Source organism: Haemaphysalis longicornis, unplaced genomic scaffold (genome assembly GCF_048455015.1).
Source record: "Haemaphysalis longicornis isolate Haplotype H1 unplaced genomic scaffold, Haemaphysalis longicornis Haplotype H1 scaffold_12, whole genome shotgun sequence".
NCBI lineage: Eukaryota > Metazoa > Arthropoda > Arachnida > Ixodida > Ixodidae > Haemaphysalis > Haemaphysalis longicornis.
The window spans coordinates 60749747-60774498 of record NW_027526225.1 but is presented as its reverse complement, the minus strand read 5'-3'; the positions used below and the strand labels follow the sequence as shown (position 1 = coordinate 60774498).

Here is a 24752-nt window from a genome sequence, read left to right as displayed (position 1 = left end):
ACATACCCCATGCGAGGTTGAGAAGTACGCCTCTTGAGAAAGATAATCCAGACCATGGGAAGCACTATCCACCCGCAGAAGCACAACGTCGTATTTCATCGCGAAACAAAGGCGTACACAACACACACACCATCGCCTCCTGTAATGCCAAACGCATCTCGCACTTCCAAATGGGAGTGAGTAGTATGCCTGCAGTGCCCATATGCCGCGAGGTGGGGCCCCAAGCTGAACCGAGATCACGCAACTGTAACTGACTTCTAGAGCGGTTTGTGCCTTGTTGCCAGGGCAACCGATGTTTGATATTGTCAAAGAAATGGTGCTCGCTCCAGCGCTAGAAAGCTCAGAGCCGCGGCGGAGCATGTTTTGCCAACGTTGCCGCTCTCCACCACGCGTCGCCCCAAGCTGAACTGGCGTTTTGTGCACGGGTTCTGTATAGGTTTAAAATGTCTTTTTCACATGCCGCCGGCAGAAATTACCACCGCCACAAAATAAGACCCCGCACCAGCGGGGCCACATCTGATACGGCGCTTTTTGGATAAACAGTGCGCGGTGCATGAGGGGCATGAGGGACCGAGCGCACGGTCCTCCCCGAGCGGCTGCGAGTTCGCCGCCGATTAAAAGTCACGTGTTGCCCTTCAGCAACGCACACCGCGAAAGGGCAAGGCCAGGCCACCGCACACATGCGGCCAGATTTTTCGTTCGCTTTTCCAGCCTTGAGCGGAGAGCGGGATTCATGGTGTCAACAAAGCTTGCCCATAGCAGACGGCTGTGTGAGCAGCGCAATAGCGGAAGTACGTCACCGCCGAGGAGCGCAGCATCATGGGAGGGAAGGCTTGCTCGCCGTCAACAGCGGAGAGTAAGTTGAAAGGAGGAGGAAACGCGGCGCGACGATAATGCGCGGTTTTTGATTTACGATTTCTCAGCTAATACTCATCGCTTCAACAAAATTCTTTCGGGAGGAGATTGCTAATACATTGCTTTATTTGGTTACATGTACATCCACGCATCGGCGGAAGGTATTTCAGGACCCCTTTAAAAATAGCGACGCCAAACTGAGGATATGTTTTCAGGATCGTGCGTCCCTTTTTCTAAACAGCTTCCTGATTACTTTTCTTTTTTCTGTTCACAGGGCTCTGGAAACAGTGTAAGGACACCTTGCTTGTTCTAATAGAACGGTAGTTTGCATTCGTAGCATTACTCTACCTAATAGTTCCTGTTTACAATTACCCCATGACCCCGCCGCCCTCCTCTTTTTATATGTTACGTGTGCTGCTGCATACAGCCGCGCTGTATGCGGCTGCATACAGCCGCGCTGATCTGAAACCCTGATTAGCCCGCACAGCTGTATAGCACCTTTGTTTGCCACCCAGGGCTTACAATCAAGCGCTCGTTGGTAGCAGAACGTCTTAATGAATCAAACTTTATGCTGAGTTTTATATCAAGAGACGTTGTTTTGCCAATATTATCCCCGTATACTAACAAGCGTTCCACGTCATACTGAGCGGGACTGTACCTACGAAAGAATATTACAAAGCTTGCCTATTCTATCCTAGCGTTGTCTTCATGTTGACTGCATGGACCGGAGCGGCTGCAATTTGCTATAGCCTAACTATAGGGTAGCCATTATAGTAACAGCCAACTTTCAAAAATATCCACTGACAATTTTTGTTGAAAGGAGTATCTTAAAGCACGCCAAGAAACTGCCGTCCTCGCTCGTAATCTGGACTGAAATCGCCCTATAGGAGCCATGAAGGTATAAAACAAGTCTGGTTCAAAAGAAAAAAAAAATCCCGGGCCATCTCCACTAACATGAAACCTGGAGTAATTCAGTGTATAGGTGTATTCTTGGCGCCTTGGCGTTTTCGTCAACGGAGATGAAATCGTTGGGGGGTAGAGGTATACAGCTTTGCTGTAAAGGTCTCGCGTCTCTGTAGCACGAAGCGTTCTAGCGCGAGGCGTGAGCGCGTGGACCGGTGTTTTAGAACCGTGACTACATGAGACGACGGTTACGACGACGGCATGAGACGCCGACAGCCCAAACATCTAAGGGGCCTCGCCCCTAAAACTGCTTTGCTTTGATAACAATAATACTGATTTTATCGCGAACTTCGATCAAATAATGAACTATGAAAGAAAGCATGTGAAGCAGTGGTGACTCCCTGGTCACTTTCCGGCAACTTTTTTATGACGTCACAGAATCTTGTTTGTGCGATTGGCTGCCGCCGAACTAACGCACCGCTAGGACACATGACTGGACAGTTGTAGCGAGGCCTCTAGTTTCTTTTTATCGCATCCCTTTAGCGCTAACGTTCTAAACACAGTGAAAATAGTTTTTAGTGCTGGCCAATATGACGTCACCCATGCCCATAAGAAGTCGCCGTAGCGCGAAATTTGAAATTTCTTCTATGCTAGCGTTTATTATTTTTTTTTTCAGATAAAAACATTTTTTGTGGCTGGAATGGATCTGAGTAAGGTACTCAAGCCTGGTTCTTTCGAATTAAACAAGGTTGTATTTTGTCTTGATGGCCCTTTTATTGATTGATATTGCTAATATGTTCTGCCTGTAGTCTGTAGTTTCGAAACATTAACAAATATATGCCACGTACTCTCGGGAAAGAACGCCCAAAATATCGAGGGAAAGCAAGAATGTTAAATGATGGAACATTGATTGCAATGGCGTCTGTACAAAAACGTTTACGCAGAAGGAATAATTTTAAGCTTTACGGCATTATGTTACGTCATCACTATCAATCCAGTACTGTATCATTAGCATACGTCTGAAACTGAAAAATTTTCACTTATAAAATATCTCAACAACTACGACGACGCCGAACTGAGGATATGAGTCCGTCACATTGTCTGCTACAGTCTATCATCATCACCAGTGCGATGTTATATATAGAAGTGTCACCTAATCCGACGTAACCTAAAAAAATATACGAAGACACTCTTGTTATCAAAACGAGGGACGCCCATATTTATTACTTTTAATGCTTCTCGGTTAAGTTGAAGCTGAATCATTGGTTTCTTATTTTTCTCCTTATCCGTAAAACGATTAGACCAGGACAGGAGAGCAAATTACGATTGATTTCAGTTCGCGGTTTCAAACGTTTCCGAATTGAATGGCTTCAATGCAACTTGGCAGGAATTTGTTCTGTCGCAACGGAATGGCATGGGGCGCTTGCCTTTCCGATTCGCATCCATTCACCAAGCCCGACGAGGGCACAGGAGCTATTTCTGCAGTGGTGGGATCCTGTCGTTTCTATAAGACTACCGCTGCTAATTATGTTTGGTACCGAAACACGCAATTTCATTTGGCAGAATTCTTCGAGCGCATCCGTACTCCGAGGTATCGGTCTGCGAAGTTGAATTGCCTTTCGCATGATTACGCATGCTGGACACTGAAGACCGGCGCAAAGCTCCTCCCTTTTGTACTGTGTTTCGATAGCGGTTCTGAGTGCTGCAGATTGCAATAATGGCAGCCACGACTGAAAGGGTGCCAGTTATCACTTTTTCCTATGCCTCTACCCCGTTGTCAAACTAAACACTATACACAGCAGGCACGTCGCAAAAGGGGGGAGCCTTGTACCGATCTTCGCTGTTTAGCATGCGTAATCACGCGAGCGACAATTAAACTTCGCAGTTCGATATGTCGGAGCACGGATGCGCTAGAACTCTGTCAAATGAAACTGCGTGGTAATACTACTGCGTCTAACTTTTCAATACAAACATGCCTGCTTACTGCAGCCATTAAAAAGTTAATTATTCAATTTTAGTTGATTAAGCCACCGACATCAATAATTACTACGTCATTCTGTGTCCCCCTGAGCGCATAACCTCACTGTAGAGGTGGTGTTCACGTAATTCGAAGCGCTTAATTTTAAGAAAACCTGTTCACTTAACTTTGATCACCTTGTATAGTTGCATGTTTTTGTCTCCTTTTTTTCTTGTCCTGTCTGAAGCGCTGTTCCTTTCTTCCTTTCATTCCGAACTGTTGGTGGAACACGAGTTGAAGCTGATTTCTAAAACATTGCCCCCAATACGACCATGTGTTGACGGCGGGCGGGAATTCCTAAACGTTTACATTAACGTGACGGGGAACTTAAGAGAGAGAGAGAGAGAGAGAGAGAGAGAGAGAGAGAGAGAGAGAGAGAGAGAGAGAGAGAGACTTTATTTTGGCAGGAAGACTCTCGGTCAAGTGGGGGAAGGGGGAGTAGAAGGTGGGGTTAGAGCCACTAAATAAGCTACTGTTTGTAGCCTGTGATAGCTTGAAGGCGGACAGTTCAAACAGAAACAGGTGGGCAATTTGAGAAGGCGGGAGAGGCCGCGGCTCTAAACCGCTCGCGTTAGATCACTTTTTATAAAATAGAGTGCCATTAAAGTCAGCGTGGAGGGTTCTAATGTACGAGGGTATTACGAGGGCATTTACGAGGGCAATGTACGAGGGCATTTAGAGGAGGGTTGAAGGTGCTGTAACACGCGAATTTCGGACATTGCCAAATTAGGAGCTTGAGATTGACGGGTGTGGGGTAGGTGCAGAAAGACATCGAGGCGGCAGGGAAGGGGTGTAGGAAGGTTTCTGGGGTAAGGCTAGCATAGGCAAAATACTTGTTTATGAAAATACACTCCTGTGAAACCGAGTGGGCTTCCTGGTTCCGCGGTGATGACTCCTCGTGTTCAGGCGACCAGTCGATGCGAAGATGACTGCCGCTAGATTTCAGGATGGAGATATGATGAATGATAGTGTTAGCGATAGTATTTGCCGACGTGGGACTTTGTGGAATCTGTAGGGCTTCGAGTGAGGCCGTCAGGATGCAAATCTGGAGAGGGACGCAGGAGCAAAAGTCGAACGAGAGAAAGTCTTGAATGATGGCGTGGAGTTTTGCTTGCAGGATGGTAGCACGCAGAAATGGTTTGCCTTGAATGGAGGTGAGATCAAATGAAGCCCATGCGGACGCAATGCGTGAAACTTAGCACAACTATGCAGTCGTCCTAGCGATCAAAACATGGTGTATTGTTTTCTAAGATACTCGCATTAAAACGCGATGTTACACACGTTTCTGCATGAAGTTGGTTTAGACGCAGTGCGTAGACGCAACGGTACGAAATATTCCGACCAACGTACCGCCCAAAGCTTCACTGGTAAATAACAGGCGGTGCAGCGACATTAGCATGGTATTCTGAGCAACTCGGAAGCATAAAGTTTGGAAAATGTAATCAGTGCAGACCTGCGACGCCAGTACCAGAAATCCATTTGTGGACGTTAGAAGACAGAGAGAAATAAATAATTATTTATCGGAGAGTTTAGCTCCACTGTAAACAGGAGCTGGTTACTGAAAACTTTGGAGTAATTAAAAGGTACAATTATTGTCTTCATAAAACCACGACCTCATTGCCTGGGATTCCTAGGTGTTCGGTGAAGAAGAAATGACGTAATTGGGCATGCGCGGGACAGTCCAAGGACGTTCCGCTCCGAGCCACTGTGAGGGACAAAATGAGGACAGCATTGTGAGCCTGCTCCCTGCTAGTTGTCGAGCTCGAATTTTTCACTCAAATTTCCCGCGACTTATAGACAGAACGGAAAGAGCCTTGTGAAGATGGCGAAGAGTTTGTGGAACTTTTCAGCCATCCAAAGTGCCTCTAAACGCGTCATGCCCGTGGAATTTGCCGCATTTCCTTGAAGCAACTCAATATTAATTCACTGAAATGATAAATTGAGTGGAGTGGCCGGTGCGGCGATTTTTGTAACGACGGTTTGCATGAACTGCCGATATGTACAAAATGTGCGATTTGAAACGACCTAACGAAAAAAGTAAATATATCCGGAGACTCAGTCGAAGCGATGATCACGCTTTCACAAGAAAGCGCGAAGAATCCCGGGCAACCGCGTCGCCGTTCCAGGAACGACCGCTGACGTACCGGCCATTGATCCAATTTTCCGGAAGATGCTCCCGCGTCGTTACAAGAGCGTGTGCTCGCTTTCCGCTCTGACTCACTGCCCCGCACGTCTGACACCTTGTCAGCTGGGTTTTGTTTTCCCTTCTAAGATGCTTCATCTTGTCGGGATGCCACCGACGAGATAGTTTTTTTTTTATTTAGTAGTGCCCAGAAGGCACCGTATTTCTCTGATAATTCGAGACGAATATCTGCATGCCGCATTCCGTTGCTCGGAATCGCAGAAGTAGCCGTTTCAACGATAGAGCCGTTTCAAACGGTAGCCGTTTCAACGATACAAGATAGCACAATTTCCCCAAGAAAAATGGCTTCCTAGCAATGCACTGGTGTTTAGGAGTAAAGCCGACTTCAGGCAGATCGTTGTAAGATTGCTCTTTGTAAGCTGGCTTTCCCACATGATGTGCTGCACAGTGAAGCCTTCTCAGAAAGAAAGAAAAAAATAGGTACAATGGGCGCGAAGGCGGCGGACTGAGACCATCGACGACGATGGGGCCGCGGAAAGCAAGCGTAAGCGCGATGCCCATCGGGACCCGAATACGGCGAGGCGGAGAACGCAAGACGCTTCCCCTGAACGCTTCCCCGGCGCGACGGCGCGGTTTGGACAGGGGTTTGTGGCCTACCAATATAACCCGGAAACAGTCCCAGTCGTCATGTCATCCACCTTCACAAAGTGAAATGGCCCTGATTTTTTTAGCCAATAGCGTGAGAGTACTAGATTACATACACCTTTGTCATTTTGTGAGTTCGTTTTTGCGTTTGTATTTTATTTCTTAAGGAAGTCGCGTGAAAGTGGTAGAGCGTTTGGTAGAGCTTTTTGATTTTGTTACTTCATTATCAGTGTTTTTTTTTCTACTTTCCTGTGACGAAGCATAGTTGCCAAACTTGCCTCTCAATAGCCAAATTGCCACATTTGGCTATCAATATGCGAATTGCGCGACTCGTTGTTTCACTTTTATACATTTTCGTTTTGTCTGTTTTTTTTTTCGGTGATCTATATTGCCACTGTTATAACAAATGAACGTCTTCACTTCGCTAAGTGCGCATTGGTGTGCAGATACAAGGCATTAATTGCACTGTTCGCACGGGGAAATTGGGAGAGAATGATTACGCATTTAAAAAAAAAGTCGAATTCTGGATGCATGGTTGGAGAACAAATCAGAATTTACGTGTCCAGGCACCAATGATGTGCGCCGCAGTTGAATCTCCCGTGCAGTTTACACACACTAGCATTCCTTAGCCATATTTAGGAAACAGTTTGACACATGTTAATATAGACGAGCCCGTGGGAGCATCCTTCCTGGGATGTTCTGCATGCAAACACGCTTCGTGCGCATGCATCGTGCATTAAAGGGACCCTGCAACACTTTCTGCAACTTTTCTCTAAATCATTGATGCTTGCGGAGCGTAGTCAGCAAACACATACAGTGCTTAGATAAGGGGTTCGCAAAGTACCTCAGCCAAAAATAAATGCTCTGTACCCATCAGGTACCCTACAAACTTCCTCGAAATATTTTTCTCTTTTCCGCTCTTGGCGTTATTCGACCGCTGGAGTTACGTCATTAGAGCAGTGTAGCTGCTATTGGCCGGCTTTCCTTGGGTTGCAGCAATGAACGCATTCGATAGCCACCTTAAAAAGAAAGCCACAAAAGCGAAGCAGAAACGGAAGGCGTATCTGCAGCGACGAGCAAATCTCGCAGTGCCGCTCCGTGCTGGCGATAACTACAGCTTTCCGAAAGCTGTAGGGATGTCTGCGAGGGCCAGCTCTGCAACTTTGGAACATTTGCCGTTTCCTCGTAAGGAAGCGTTCATGTGGAAGCTCCATCAATTGGACCATTTTAATTGAGCATATAAATTAAGACTAAATTAAGCTACCGCTTAGTCACTCTGTGGTTTTAAAATGAGGATTTAAAATATGAGATACAGCGCTCCTACAGAGAGAGAGAGAGAGAGCGAGAGTATGATAACACTGATTTCCACCTCGACCCGCCGCGGTGGCTTGCGCTGCTGAGCACGAGGTCACGGGTTCGATTCCCGGCCGCGGCGGCCGCTTTTCTGACGGAGGCGAAAAGCAAAAACGCCCGTGTGTACGAGATTTCGGCGCACGTTAAAGATCCCCAGGTGGTCAAAATTAATCCAGAGCCCTCCACTAAGGTGCGCCTCATCGCCTGCGTTGCGTCGGCGCGTTAAACCCTACAATCAATCAATCAATCAATCAATCAATCAATCAATCAATCAATCAATCAATCAATCAATCAATCAATCAATCAATCAATCAATCAATCAATCAATCGATTTCCACCTCGAAGAAAATGAAGAAAATCTCTCAAACTGCAGCGGATGTTTCGTTGTGTGACGCGATCGATCTCCGAATAGCGTAGCAGTTGGGGCGTTGCACAAAATGCGAAGTCGCCAAATTACAGCTAGCTATAAAAATTTGCCGTTTCTGGCCGATTCCGGAGAGGCGCTTGCTGCCGCCGCCACCGCCTCGGGTGTGCGGTTCATGCGTGCGATCACGAGTGCTCCACGCTGGTGTGAGCGTGCGTTCAACGGCCCCCCTTCCCCCGAGTGCGGTAGCGATCGACAGCCGGAACTTACGGCGGATCTTACGCAACACGCCTTGCGCGACTGATGGCAGCAGCTGCCGCGGAGATTAGACAACGGCCGCGAAAACATCTGCTGCAGGCCCCGGCTCCGAGCACGTTGGGAAGATTGGGCTCTCTCTGGTTGACCCGCGGTCGTTCACGTGGTAAGAGGGCAGCCCCGTGGACTCTGCAAAGACGAATAAAAGGACCGCTGCAGATACCGCCTGGCGCACGAGCCTGTAAACTGTTACTATTGTAAGCAAGTCTTACCGTATATCTGTCTTAAGTAAACTGTCGTATCTCTTGAGAAGAAATTTCACAGCTTTCTTGATTTGCCATGCACCCCAGTCGAAAAATTGGCGTTCTTCTTGGAAAAAGGGAGGAAATGTTTGTTTGCTTTTTTTTTTTCATTGAGAACCGTCCTGTGGGAGCATTGTTGCGAATAACTTCCGGCTATAATACAGGTTTGTGCAATAAAACTTACTGTTTGCCGAGTTGGTTTATGGTTCATAAAAAAAAAAGCGCGAAAAATGGACGCAAGACAGACAAAGAATAGACAGGACGGTCGCTTACTCACAACTCTGATTTGAGTTGTGGGTGAGTGCTCGTCTTATGTATTATTCGCCTGTCTTGTGTCCGTTTTTTGCGCTGCTTTTTAAAGTATGAAAGGTGGGTTGAAATCGGTATCTAACAGTTCTCAACCCATTACCGCATCACCCCCCCCCCCCACACACACACACACACACACACTTTACCCCGCGCGTACTGTGGCCCTTCTTGTATATTACTGGACTAAACCAACGACGGCGTTAAATATCTACAAGCGGCGGGACACAAAGGACGCGAACCAAGCACTCAGCTCATGATTACTTTAAGAAAATACTTCGTCCTCGTTTGATTGTATACGAACATTTGGAGCGAGGGCGGGGCGTGTAAGGCGCATCCATGACACTTCTCGTCGAGTAACGTGAGAGTCTCGTGTGGAGCTAGTCATTCGTATAGCCGGAACACGTATAATCATAGGGGAATCCGTGATCCGCGGTAGCGTGTTAAATCGTATATAGTGGGAATCAACCAAAAATTTCTTGCACAGCCAAATACGTTGTGCCATTATCGATACGCTGAAACTTACATTGCACAGTCCTTTCCTCCATTACAATATGTGCCGTATTGAAGCGTACTACAGTTATAGACAACTTATAGCGAACCCGGTTTTAACGAAATCCCGGCTATAACAAGCAAATCTTCATTTCCCGCTGCCATTTGTATACCTGATATCCAATCACAGATACCGAAAAAAAAACTCAGATATAACGAACTGATTGTCGTTTATCGATGCGTTCGTTATAAATGGGCTGGTCTGTAGCAACAAGGCCCGAAGAGAACTCACGGCATGAAGAGAATAAAACGGATAAAAAAAGAGCGGTGCGAGCCTTCGAGTGATAAGTCCTGTATGAACGGAAGCCTGGGCAGCCGGCGGTGGTGCTCCCGCGCGTATGACTCACGAGTGCTTTCTGGCGTGTCTTCAAGTTAGCGTGTATGTCACGCATGGAGCGACAGTGGGAGCGACTGAGAATTTGACAGTAATTACGCGATCGTTACAAGTTGTTCTGCCCTTCCCGCCACCTCACTGCCGGTGCACGGTTTTGGCGCGAAACGTATTGATCATAAAATGCAGGAAATAATGATGTGTGCAAACGTCTACATCAACTAAGGGCGCGGGAGTGTGCACTAGCTGTATTGCAGTTGTCGTCACGCTTGTCGAGAGTGTAGTGTCGAATCCTTTTATTGTGTGTGTGTGTGTGTGGGGGGGGGGGGGGGGGGGGGGGGGGGAGGGGGGATAGTAGTTCGATTTTTAAAGAAAATGGGAAAGAAATGACCTGGGGATATTATGAACTCCCCAGGGGAGTTCAGCTGCACTCAACTCAGTTCAAAAACGGGAACCTAGCAGGAAAGAATAGGTTAGGGCAGAGAAAAGTAAAGAAAAGTAAAGAGTGGATAGATGGAAGAAAGTAGAGGGATTGCCACTTTGTTTAATTGTGGTAGTGAAGCATTCAAAAGGAGTATGTTGATTACTGACATAGCTTAGCTTTTTTATTTTCGTTTCCATGGGGCAATAATCAATTCTGCTTTCTCCAATTTGCGATCGGGAATGGCAAGGTTTTTTTCGTGTGTTTTTTTTAATTTTGTCTCGGCAGTGTTTTCGGCAGAGTTTCTCAAAGTTGTGTGTTTTGTATTTGTTAGTTCGTATTGCCAGGAAGCTCCTTTTAAAGGAGCCATGAAGAGAAAACACAAGTTTGGTTCATTCAAAAGATTGTCTCGTTAGAATCATACTGACACCACTTTTAACGTAAACTTCGCTCAAATAAGCTACATAATTAGGAAAAACGGGAATGGTCATGCGACCCACCAGCTCATTTCCCGCAACAGAACCTATGATGTCACATGAGCTAAGCTCTGCGATTGGCGGAGGCTGGCAGAAGCAGACGAAAATTAGGTAGAGCTTACAAACTAGACGAACGAGCGATTTGCGCTTAAATTTAGGGCACATTCTTTACAAAGCAATAAGAATGATGGGACAAACAGTGGAAGTTACGAAAGCACATGTAAACATAGAAGTACTGATGCGTTCTGCTGTTCGTACTGCGCACAGCATGCTTGGTTTAGCTGCACAGCACTACGGGGCTTGGGGTTGTCTCAGACGACACTGGCCGATTGACGCAAGCAACGGTGTCTTACGTGACCCCATTTGTCGAGCGAGCACTGTTTCAGGGAACGAATATTTTCTCCCAGAACAAAAACAAGCTAGGTTTAAATGCGGGCAAAAACAAACCAAACGCTTGCCACGGTATGGTGGCGCCATCTAGGTTACGGAACGTAAAGAAACGCGGGAACAAACCAACACCGCTGTACAGGGTGGAGACAACCTTTGAACGGTCCCGTGCCGCCGCAATTGGGCCAACGGGCTCAACGCGTTATTCTTTTCGTTTCCCACGAGACCTAGCAACGCGAAACAGACAATATGATTCAAACGTCTTCAGTAAACCGCGTTGCGGCGATAATTTTAGCGCGGTTTTGACACAATGACTTGCTTCGGCGCCGAGTGAGCAACCGAAAATGGCGGCGCCAGCGTATACGTGTCTCTACCCTGTACGGCGGATGCGTGAATGAAGGTATTCTAGGCTGCAGAGCGGTCGGTTCCTGTGATGTCATTTGGGACCACGAAAACGCTAGATTGAGCGGGAAAATCAAAATTTTAACCTAAATTGTTTAATTTCTCAGTGAATAAAGCACCGTTTGTATCCGGACAAGCGCTCGGGGCACTATAAAACACGAAATCTTTCGAATAAAACCAACTTGCATTTTCTCTTCATGGCTCCTTTAAATGTTTGTCCATATATTTTCCGCGAGGGGCTGAATTGTCGCTTTCACTATTTCTGTTGCATCCTGTGCATTCCGTCTCTTTTCGATCACGCTCTCGCAGCCCCGTGGCGAGCCCCGGCAACGAACTTCCCATCGTGGGCCCTCCCCTGGTGACGTCATCCAGTTCGGGCAGCTGCCAGGTGTACCAGGGGGTGACGTGCGGACAGTACCTGGGCAACCGCAGCGTCTTCGTGCGGCCTCCGCCGGCAACACTGGCCGCCATGGAGGAAAAACTGGCAGCCGCGTTCACCGTCATCGCCACCTCACAGGTACGACTGCGCCGCAGATGCACTGCTCGCCCCGCTTGCATGATTAGGCTACGGCCATGGGAGAGTGGTTGCCATATATGGCCAGGGAACACAGCTCCAAAGTTGGTTGACGGGCACACATAGAAGCCTTAATTTGGTTTCGCCTAATCACATGAGCGTGAGAACGGTAGCGTCTGTGGTTAAAAAAATGCGGTTGATCCATCTTTCATAGGAATCGGTAAAACACGAAAGTGAAAGGTGCCTTCACAGGAGCAGTTGAATGTTGAAGGAACCTCCTGCATGAGCGAAGGGTTCGCAAGCCTGACCCCGCCAGACGAAGTGACGCCGGCACGCGAGAAACAGAAAAATAACCGGTTTATTCCGGGACAACAAAAGCAAAAATGACATGCACAGAAACAGTAGCTTGAAACACATAACGGTCATGGGAACAACGCGACAGCGGAGGATGCCTCAATTCACGCGCGTCTCCCGCACACGAAGGCGCCGGCATTGAGGTGCCATCGAGGCGCCAACTCATTAGCGTCATGATGCGCTACTTCGCTCCACCTCTCCTAGACGGTAGCTATACATCTCAATGAGTCATAGGGAAGGTTATAAAGCGCGTTCGTAGAGCTGTTGACGTTTAAGTTCGTAGCGCAGTTGGGAGAGTGCCTCGTACCTCCCGTTGCGGCGAGAGGCGAAAGAGTTCGTGGGCTCGAATCCGGGCGTCGCCGTGTCATTGGCACTTGCGACGTTATTTCCGTGACGGATATGACGTCACTGAGGTCTAGGCGTACCCCGGCACAAAACACTTTCGTGTTAAAAATTCAGACGTAGGACGTGAAGGACAAGGGCAGGCGCTAACTTCCCGCTGGTGTTTATTTTCAAGACGAGACGTATATATGATATAGCCATAACGCTGGCGGAAGATTAGACAATGTAACTGCGCAGTCCACAGGCGCACTCGCTCCTGGTCCACCTCTGCCACGCATGACCCCATAGAAGGCCAGTGCCTTCTCGGCGGTCAAGGATACAGAGGTCATGTTGATGCAATTGTTGCCCTCGCGCTGCATTTCACCTGCTTCCACAATTTCCTTAGTGCACGCCCTGTTGTGTTACGTGACCCCGATCAGCGCACATTTTAAATCGACTATCAGCGGCCGCCACGTTTGCGGACCGACCTGGTAACTCCCTGTAGAGGGTACTTCACTGCAGGCTGAGTCAAAATGAGGGAAAGCCAAGCTTGTGAAGGAGGACGGGGCAGAGCTTGTTGTTTACATAACAAAACAAAATTTACGCCGTTCCTGTACGAACACGGGTGAGCTTTGTTATTCGTACACAAAACACTCAGATGTAACGATTACTTTCTGGGGGATTGGCCTAGAAACTCAGCGTAAATCAAAGAGAAGTTCAATGTGGGCATTAACACTGACTCTGTGGTGTGGTGGTCTGTGGCTGCGTGCGTTACAAGGCCTCAGGCGTCTACCGCGGCGCAAGCTGGAGTCCTACGCTACAGTATTTACAGCAGTTTTTTTTTGTGTGTGTGCGGCCAGCTTGACGGGCAGAACAGAGCAAATTTAGTTGCTACTTGCTGGGTTCTCGCACCAGAGAGTGCAAGACAATATCACTATAAGGGCCAAGATAAGCTCAGTAGTCCGGCCCTTGCAGTTATTGCTTATCATTTTCTAAAATTCGATAGCATTAAAAAGCATATCGAGCAAAAAAGGCGGCGTCGGCATTGTCCAGCACCTGTGGCAATCTCCTAAACGACCATTGGCTGTAACATGTTCCATAGCGCGTGCCTCCGCTCCTCTCGCTCACCGGCGCTGCAGTCACCGGCGAGTCACAGCGCTTTGCGCCCTGCAGCGTTAAATCTGGCATTTATGGTTCTGCGCTGAGTGTTTAATTGTCCTCGGGTTTTTGTTTTATGATTGTATACAAAATAAGGTTTAGTGCTTACGCTGTTCCAAGGGCCCGCAACTGATCCTTCTCCCCGCCTCTCCTCGCATCCGGGCGGTCGCAGGACGTGTCGGCCACGTGCCACAAGTACGCCATCCCGTCGCTGTGCTTCTTCGTGTTCCCACCGTGCGAACCGGCACCCGGCTCCCCGGCCGACCGACCGCCCGAGCCGCGGTCGGTGTGCCGCGACGAGTGCGAGCTGCTCGAGCAGAGCCTGTGCCGCATGGAGTACTCGATCGCCAAGCGGCACCCGCTCATCGGCCAGCAGAACATCCTGCCCGTCTGCGAGGACCTGCCGCCCATCGGGTCGCCCGAGAGCGACGCCTGCCTGCGCCTCGGAGTGCCCCACCGAGAGGTGGACGACGCCAACAAGGGTACGTCTCCGCCGAGCTAGCTTCCTGGCACTCACTTGTAAAGGTTAAAGGGGCCCTGCAACACTTCTTTCAACTCTCTTCGGAATCTTGAATGCTTGCAGAACGGGGGCAACCAACACATCCAGGACTTAGAATAGGGGGTCACAAAGTACATTAGCAAAAAAAAGGTGCTCTATACCCGTCAGATATTGTATATTTTCATATATCGAACTGTCGGTCATATCAAACGATTTTGCGAAGCCCATCGAAATGGACATAGCCTGGTTTGACTGTATTTGACTGCTGTCTACGAATTTAAGTCCCCACCCGCCGGGAGACGGACGACGTCAACAAAGGTCTCCTTGCGCGAACTCGAAAAGTCAAGCCCGCCTGTGTCGAACTTGGAATCTTCCAGATCCTCGCTTAGTGTAGGACAAACAGAAGATACCTTCGAAAACGGCTTGTGCAACTTGCATATTAAAGGGAAGCTTTATATGACTAGACCCGAAAGGCGAATCCGATGGTCCCATGTACGCAGAAATCTCCTCCGTCGCAACCCCATACGCATGCGCGAAAAAAACAGGTTGAAGAGGAGTTAGAAGCTAGGGGAGAGTGATTGGTCGGGTTTTGAGATGACGTGGATACACTATCGCGTCGACCGACACTGGCAAGTGAGAACGGCGCGTCGGAGGGAGCGAAAAATTCCCGTGCCATCTCCACTAACGTGAAACCTGGGAGCGGGAGAATTGAGCATACGGCGTATAAGTGTATTCTTGGCGCCTTGCCGTTTTTGCCCACGGAGATGAAACCATTCTAGGGTAGAGGTATACAGCTTCGCTGTAAAATTCTCCTGTCTTTGAAGGACAAATCCCTCCAACGAGAGGCATAAACAAGTGTCCCCGTGTTTTTTTAGCACGCGTTACGTTCTAGCGCGAGGCGTAAACGAGTTTCCCGGCGTTCTAGCACCGTGACTACATGATACGACGATTACGACGGTGACAGGAGGTGCTCCTGCAAAGAGTCGCTCCTGCAGGTTAGCACGCACGCAGCGAGCTAATGAGCGGAGCACTGCTCAAGCGACTACTGTAGGCACAGGCGGTGGCGGTGCGGGTGCTCTTTTAGTTTTGTGTATTGAATTATCGGTTATAACGGACGAACTCGGGAACCTCTTCGAAATCGATCTATTCTTGTACGACTGCACTAAAGTGTTGTCCACTAATGAGTGCCCACTCACAGGGAGACAAACGACGTCAACAAAGGTAAATCTCCCTCAAAGCCTTCTTGTAAGGACTCAGTCAAGCCCGCTCATGCTGAACTCGTATTTTCAAAGTCCTCGCTAAGTGTCGAACAGACTGAACGTCACGTCACATCGAAGACGTTTTGAATACCTTTTATATAATTTTCAGCGAACTATCGGTTATGTCGAACTATATTTTATGATACCCTTCGGAATTCGCATATCCTAGTTCGACTGCATTTGAGTGCTGTCCACGAGTATTGCATTCAGAGGGCGTTTTGGGCTGTACTGTTCAAGGAAGCGAGCTTTTTGGTGTAACTCAACCGTGGCCGAAAATTATCGAGATCCCTGCAACATGGTGACGCCAGTGGTTCGGTTGCGTCCGCTCACCAATGTACCAGATCCTCAATCAAGGCGACAAAGCAGCCGATATGACTCAGAAATTCTAGGCGAGCATAAACCGGAGCGCAGTGACGTTTCGCGATTTTTCTCAGTACTGACTAGTGCGAGCTGGCGTTGGCCGCACAATTTACGGCGGATAATTGTGAGGCATTGTGATGTAGACATCTGATGACATTGTAATGCCGTCGTCATCGAGGCATGCCATCACCATCCTGGTAGGAGCACTGCATGTCGCCATCGTCATTTGCTGCGTGTGGCCTCGATATGCAAGTCGGAGGTATAGGACCAGCCATCGCTGCGACATTCCGTTCTCTTGTGGGTACGAGCCAGGGACTTACTGTATAGCCTAGCGCCATTTCCCGGTTCTGCTTGAGAACCCCAGCAGCAACTTATAAAACAACCTAGAAAGAGTCCGCCGGTGGCTTCGTGGCGTCGATGTGGAGTCGTGGGTTCTGGCGTCAGCGGCCTCGGTTTGAGCCCCAGCCGTTCTAAGAATTTTTAAGGAGAAGCTTTCGCGTCCTCACTGATGCCGTTGTCCGCCAATGCGCCCTGCAGGAAAGCCGACTTTCTCTGATGATGATGATGATGAATGATCGTGGGTGAAGTGAAAGAAAAAGAGACGCTTCCCGTTGCCGGAATCGAGCCTGTGTCCCTCACGCTATGAAGCCGGCGTATAACCGAGTGCTTTATTTCGACATGGCCGGAGCGAACGCCAAGCAGCAGGTACCTATTCGCAGCGTACACCCCAAAAACAAACGTTAGGCCTACGGAGTACAACCGGGAGTTGCTGTGGGTATTCTAGAAAAGTGGCGCGTACCTCCAGAGTGGCACATACTCGCAATGTGGGATTGGCAAACCAAAGAATCGATCACGAGGGAGCTTCGCGTCCAACCATCGTTGTCGTTAGATGGAAGGGTGCATTATTTTTGTCTTTGTGATTTAAAAAAACTGTGGTTGATTCCTCTGTCATAGGAATCAGTAAAACACGAAAGTGGAATGTGCAGCGAAATCTGCAACTGAGCATGGTTTGCGGGTCGGCGGCTGCCTTGTGGGTGTGCTTGGCGAGCGACGTCCAGCTGGTGGGTCGCTTCGGCAAATGTGTGCTGGCGTAATTTCAGTGACGGATATGGCATCATCGAAATATTTGTGTATCCCTGAATAAAACACTTTCGTGTTAAAATATAAAACCTGAAAACGAACAAGCCCAAGTATAACGTACTCTTTAGTTCTAAAGGTTGCTTCCCCGCAAGAAGACCCTGTGTGCAGGGGTGCACCCTTTACAGGCCGCTTGCTTCGTTGTATTGGCGTCACTTCCGTGACGGATATCACGTCAGCGAAATCTTCGTGTATCCTGGAATAAAACACTTTCGTGTTATAACATGTTAGATAAATTCCACGCGGTGTTTTCGTAGTAGAGGTGGTTTGATATCTCGTAGTTTGGATGAGGCCCCGGACGGAGACCACCTACATGGGAACGGAATATCGTGCCATCGCACTCGACTACCACCACCACCATCATCATCTCTGGCTGGACCATAGAGTTTCACACTAATATACACTAGAGGGAAATCTGGCGCCACTGTCTACGGCAGCCGCGCTTCGGCGAGCATGCCGTCATGTACAGGGCAGGCACGTTCCACTTGTCCTTGGCATGGCTCATGAACAGGCTGAAAAGTTGGCTCTGGCTGCAAATAGCAACAATATTACTGTAAAAGGTTCATCAAATTTGTTTTGGTAGAAAGATTAGTTTGTCAGGGATTATGTAGATGTTTTATGCACGCTGAACAAGAAAAAAATGTTACCCTTTAAGCCAAGTAGGCGAGGAACGTCGCTAGCGGCAATGGCGTTGCCCACGGCGGCCCGCGACTGCAACTACAGATTTCCCTCTAGTATATATTAGTATGAAACTCTATGGGCTGGACAGGACTGCCCGGGGCTGGCTGACCTTTCTCAAGAAGTAGGCCTAGGACAATCCTAACTTTCGTATAGAATTCAAACAAGATAGTGAGTGTATACGAACTTTAGTCTCGGCCCCGTAAGTCCGCAACACAGTGCGTTTCTCGCACGCTCTTTGTACACCGTGTCAACCATGCTTTGCGCTCCAGTCGTCACAGTGGTCACGTTTGACCGCTTTAGCGGCGGCTTCTTTTGTAGCTCCTAGTGTTGCCCACCAGTGTCGGTATTTCGTCACCGTCATTCCAGTTCCTACCTCTTTCGGCCCCCCCCCCCGCACTGGCTGCATGCTTCATTTTGCAACGAATACAAGTAGTGACGGGAGTCGCAGGACCCGTCGAGACGGCGTGCGCCGGGTACGCCGCTAGAGACTGGTGACAAGCCGCGCTTCGACTTGACGTCTCTTAGCAACGTTGGCAGCGGTGCGAAAAAGCGCCACCGAAGCCACGTGCTCTCTCGTTCCAAGGATCGACAGCGAAAATGTTGTCGGCGTGCCCCACCTATTCCTAAATAAAGAAAAGTCTACGTCTACTACGTCTACTATTCACGTGGTGACTTTCTTGTTCCGCGTGCAGTCTAGCGCCGCTGTGTGCTTTAGTTTACGCTGCGTTCGTCCTAAAGGCACATTCCCACTGGCGACTCGGGAACGTCGCGCAGCGGCGTGCAACGCGTGTCGCGCGATGATGCGGTGTTCGCACTTGCGGCGAGAGATGATGCGACTGCATTTAGCGGAGCTGTTACCCGACCTGTAAACCATTCGTATACTCAAAGAAACTTCTGTTACACGAACGGGACAAAAACAGGTAGAAATCACTCTAAAACACATGCTACTAACCTAGCTGGAATAGTGCCGAAAGCATTGCGGGTTGCGGAAGGAGTCGAAAATAACGAACTCAAACAGACTCTTTTCAACATAATATTGCAGGAAGAAATACACACGTTTACTTTCACGCCACAACACTTGTATACCCCGGCCCCAGGGGCGAGACAGCTGCGCATATTGCGCAGTTTTGATACAAATGCGTTTTCCTGCGCCAGGCTGCTCCAAAATCTTGAAAATTGCATTAATTGAGCCAAACTGCTCCAAAACAGTCTGAGAGCCAAGGGTTTTAACGCTCCCGTCAGTTTCAGTGGGGGAAAATGCTTACTGACGCCATTATTTTCCAGCACCCCCAGGGTGACGTTGTTTGTAAAGGTTTAATTGATTGACCATTCAAAATAAAAACGCATAAAATTGTACCCGATATAGTTTTTTCAAAAGTCACGATGTCAGGTTGCACATGTTATATATTCTGTGAGTTTTTAAAGTTTTTCTAGCGAAAACCATTGCAAAGTCTTGTAGCAAAATACTTATGTGTACTGAGGCGACAAATAACTTGTGCAAGTTGATGAAAAAACGGCAATTTTCAGAGCACCGTATCTCCAGAATGACACCACTGGGCGCCGCCATCTTGGTGTGGTGATGATAGGAAAACATGGCCGCCGGGCGAAGCAGTTGCTCGTGTCTCAGGCAGAGTGCTCTTCACCGATTTCTACCGTGGTTTTGGTTATGGGTATGGCTGGGTTTACTGTTTGATCTGTCGTTTGATCTGTTGCGGGAAGTTACGCGACCCGAAAGACGGGAGTTCATCAAAAACGCCGGGCCCGCAAATTCGCCACGTTTCGGCCTCAAGTGTGAGGCGCGGTGCGCGCTTGGAGTGAAATTTCGGACTCGTTGCGGTGTTGTAAAACGCTGAGTTATTGCTGCCTTTGACAGCGAGCTTGCGAGCGGCGGGAATGGGACGATCGACACCGCAGAAGTGGCGGCACAGGCTGCATCGCCGCAAAATGTTCAAGCAGTGTCCGATAACGGGACGGGCTATTATTACATGCTAGTAATGCTAGCAGCATGCTAGCAGCTGCCAACTTCATGTCTTCCCGCATGGATGCCTTACGCAAGCACCAAGCGGAAGACGGCATCTGTTCTGGGCTACTCCGCTTCTGTGAGAAAGTATGGCCAGAAAACGTCTCAAAGGTTGCAGTTCATCTAAGGGAGTACTGGAAGGAAAGAGGCAACATCACAGTATGCGATGGCTTCTTGCTCAAAGATCGCCGCATCATTATTCCAAGCCTGATGCGCCGTGAGGTACTTCAGCAAATCCACGAAGGCCACCAGGGCATTGGACGGTGCAAGGCAAGGGCATGGGACGCAGTTTGGTGACCTACCCTCAACATCGAAACTGAGCAGCTCGTAACATCGTGTGAGAAATGCGCTCAGGCGAGAGTTCAGCGTTCGGAGCCATTAATCGCAAAACCGACTCCAAATCGGCCATGGGAGCGTGTAGGCGCCGACTTGTTTGAACTTGACGGAACTCACTACATAATTGTGGTGGACTACTACTCTCGTTTTCCGGAAGTAATCAGCTTGTCGTCGACCACCTCCACAGCTGTCATTGCGGCTGTCAAGAGCACGTTCGCCCGACATGGAATACCTGATGTGTTCGTGTCCGACAACGGCCCGCAATTTTCGTCACGGGTGTTCGCCGAGTTCGCGCAGACCTACGGATTTGATCACATCACGAGCAGCCCGGGCTACCCACAGTCAAACGGCGAGGCAGAACGCATGGTGCGGACCATGAAGGATCTTTTCACAAAATCCAAGGACCCACACATGGCGCTTCTGGTATACCGCGCCAGGAGTGAGCGGATACAGCCCGTCGCAGCTCCTAACGGGCCGACGCTTGCAAACGACAGTGCCGAAGATGCCAGACACCCTGCAACCGGAGTGGCCGCCACACGACGAAGTCGCAGCTAAGGATAAAGCTAACCGAACAAAACAAAGTCAAGACTTCAACCGTTGTCACGCCGCCCATCAACTCCGCCCACTCGCTGACGGGGAGGATGTGTGGGTGCAGGATATGTCATGCGCAGCAAAGGTGCTTAGCCCAGCAAGAAGACCGCGCTCATATGTGGTTGAAACACCGACAGGCGTCATTCAGTGCAACCGTCGTTATTTGGTGCCATTCAACGGTGCAGGCATGCCTGGTGGCCTTGCGTCTGACAGTTATTCAAGCACAGACGAAACACCAGCAGTGACGGTCGAAGGCTCCGCGGATCAAAGTGGAGAACTAACTTCAAATCAGCGCACCGAACAGCCAGAAGCAACGGCTGCAACAGTAATGTCGCCACCAACCAAGTGCGACAGTGACCACCCACGAGTGACCAGGTCCGGCCGACTGGTCAAGCGCCCGAAAAGACTGGACTTGTAAAACACAATTCTCTCAGAAGGGGGGATGTATTGGACGCGCACTTCACGGCTCGCTGAAGGTGCCTTCCTCACGCTTGCTCGGGCGGTTCGCGTTACCAGACCCGCCGGATGTATGACGCGTGAGATATTGTGTTCCACGCCTGCACCGCCGCGCCATCGGGTACCGGTGGGGTTTCACCATTTCTCTTCGCTTAATAAAGGCACTTGAGTTCCAGCAACCGATCGGTGTGTACGCTTTTATCCTCGCTCGTCAGCCGACGAGACAGGGATCTTTAACGTGCGCCGAAATCTCGTACACACGGATTCGCTATTCGCCTCCATCAGAAAAGCGGCCGCCGCGGCCGGGAATCGAACCCGCGATCTCGCGCTCAGTAGCGCAACGCATTAGCCACTGCGCCACCGAGGCGGGTGGAATGTAGGATGTAAACAAACGTTTCGCTTCCTGATACGTCAGACTCCGCAGCCATGATTGGCTGTCCAGTTTTGTGATATCGTCGCGCGACGAGGGATTTCGGTCCGAGAGCGATGAGCTCCGTCGTCGCGAAGCGACGAAAAGCGACGGCAGGCTCATCGCTTTGCGACGTTGCGCGACACGCCAAGTCGCCAGTGGGAATGTGCTTTAGAGGTCATTCGTTGGTCTCTAGTGTCGAAGGCAAGCTGTAACGCTGTTTGGTGGACTCTAAATATGTGCATTTTCGTGAAGTGATCAATCGTTTCTGAATCTTTGCCGAAAGGAAAATAAAACACAGACATTAAGCACAGCAACCCCAGCCATGCTCGAGTCTAGCCATATAATGTGATCGGGAACTCGCATTGGCGACATTCATAAACGCGGAGAGTTTAAAACAAAAAAAAGCGTGCTTAAAATCGTTTTTTAGGGTCCAAACACCTTAGGGGCTCCGGCTGTCAGTGTCTCCTGTAGTAACGGTACTAAAACAACGGGCACTCGTCTTCCAACACCTCGCGCTAGAACGCGATGCGTACTAAAAGAACACACCGGGGCACTCGTTTTACAAAGCCTCGAGCTAGAACGTTTCATCTCAGTGGGCAAATACGCGTAATAAAAACACATCGGAGCACTCTTTTTCAAACGCTTTGCGCCGGAACGCTTCGTGCTTCTAAGATACGAGACTTTTACAGCAACGCTGTATACCCTACCCCCAATGGTTTTATCTCCGTCGACAAAATTACGGCCAATCTGTCTCTCATTTAATTGCTTGAATTCAGTTCAACGCACGAGAGGGCGCCACTGCCTCAGGAAGCGCGCGATGGCTCCTCCCCGGCACTTCTTCGGCGCTCAACCAGCGCGCGCCGTGTGGCAAGAGACTTTCAATCTTTGGATACACTTATACACTGCATGCCTTGCCTCTCTCGAGGTTTCACGTTCGTGGAGATGGCCCAAGATTTTTTTCTTGTCAGGTCGTATTGCTGATGACTTCAAAATATATGCGCACGTATAAGTTTTGCCTTAGCTAAAAGTCAATAAAGTTCACCTGGGAGTGCCACAGAGTAGAATGATGGTGAAAATGGTTCGGCAGTACACAGAGCGGAATGATGATGTTGATGATGATTATGATGATAGCCCCGTACTACCACAGAGGAGAAAAATGATGGTAATCGCTCACACGAAATGTCGAATACCCACTCAGGGTTTGGCGGAGAAGAAGGCAGGGTGACGTGGTGGCAGTTCGACGCGCGCTCCCTTGGCTTTTGATGACGCGGCTATAAATGGTACGACAATGGGATGCCAAGACAGCTTCGCTATAAAAATAATGACATCATTTGGCTGCGCCAACCACAGAATATTGTTGGTTGGACAGCTGCATGCACTCATTCTTACAGTATAAAACGTGGGCTTTATACCCACAAACAGGTATATGCTGTGCAACGCTTTGCTCGCCTTCTAACTGCACACACACTGATTCAAATAACGGGCTCATATTTCTTATAATGCGATGGACCATCCCCCGCTGCGGGTATGTGACTTGCTGTCGGCACGTATCATTTTGCTAGAATTACAGTGGAAACTGTCAGGTATACGCGCCAGCCCAGGCCTAACGCTTGGCTCTGGGGTCTTCTGACGTCATCCGGTACCCGCCGCTTGACATGCGCACTTTGAGTACTCTTTCCAATGGGTACTGCCTCATGACGCTAGACCTCGAGGCGTAACTTTAGGCCTAACGTCCTATGCTTAGCATTGGCGTTAGGTAGCTTTTAAGTTGAGCCTTAAGAGAAAACCAAGCAACGTCATACTCATTGTACTTCAGGCCACCGGGGTACCCGTTGACGTTAACATCTGAGCTTGACGTTAGGCCTACCTCCGAGCCGTCGCATTCCCGCGTCGCCCCCTCCTTGTGTTCCGCAGCAAGCACTCGGTGCCTGCTCTGGAGAACCGGGTTCGAGTCGCACAAAAGCCCGATTTTTTTTTTCTTGCAGCGGCGGCCATTTTTGTACCGTTCGTGTTGACAACTGTCACGTTTCTCGTTTTATTATAAACGTACTCTTCTCTCCTTAAACGGCGCCAGGCTGTCGGCGCCTGGCCAGGCCTTTCTAAGCAAATTTAGGCGCGTTTCGCGAGATGAATTGCCACTTTGCAGTGGAAGTATAGGCAGATGTGCGCAATAATTCGTTTTATTCTGTAAAAATAGGGTTCGCTGCGTCGGCGATAACGCATGCGTAAAAAGTCCCTCCTCCTCTTTTTTCACTATCCCCCTCCACGCTTCCGTTCGGCTGGTTGAGGTGTCGGCGTAACGCCAGACAGTTATCGGCCTCTCTCTCCCCTTCCCCCACCCCCCAACAACCACTTCCTCCTCCTCCCTCCCTCGCCGGGTCCCGCGCCGGGTCCGGCCTACAGTCGCACTCTAGGGAGCCGGCAGAATGTTCTGGTAGCCGCTAGAGTTCCCCTCTCCAAGTGCGGGTGGGCAGGCAGTAGTCCTGGCAGGGGTCCAGACTGACCTTCCCAGTACCGCGCCATGGTGCGCGAAGAGGACGTTCCCGGTGCCAGACCTTTTTCACGTCCGCTGACATGGAGAAAGTGTTGCCCTCCCTGTCCGCTGCGCCGAAGAACATGCGCCCAAGAAAGTGCCGACGATGTGTGGTGCTGGCGATGAACGTGATGATGTTGGCAGCTTCCGGTGGATTAGACGGGCGACGCTCCATCGGCTGTGCCGTCAAGGTTTCCAGTGGCTCTTGCCGCCGTGTTCGTCGCTGCAGCAAACCGAGGAACTGGCCTGGCGGGCAGGTGTCTCCGAGAGTGGGGCGCGTTGGGCAGCCGGTTCGTTTCGGAGACATGTATCCAGGGTGGCTGGAGACGGCCCGAGCGGTGGTTTCGAGGAAGCAAGGCCGAGGCGAGATGAGCCTTCGATGGAAGAGTACGGGCGTGGCACAGCGTCG

At 49.5% G+C, this 24752-nt stretch overlaps 1 protein-coding gene across 1 annotated transcript in view; it reads left to right on the top strand.

Annotated features, from left to right (window-relative positions):
- The window catches only part of LOC144162733 (tyrosine-protein kinase transmembrane receptor Ror-like), a 288345-nt gene that overhangs the window by 241775 nt on the left and 21818 nt on the right, over positions 1-24752 (top strand). The window contains exons 6-7 of the mRNA XM_077693373.1: positions 12022-12229; positions 14232-14541. Of these exons, the coding sequence (XP_077549499.1) occupies positions 12022-12229; positions 14232-14541 (518 nt within the window). The remainder of the gene's footprint in view (positions 1-12021; positions 12230-14231; positions 14542-24752) is intronic.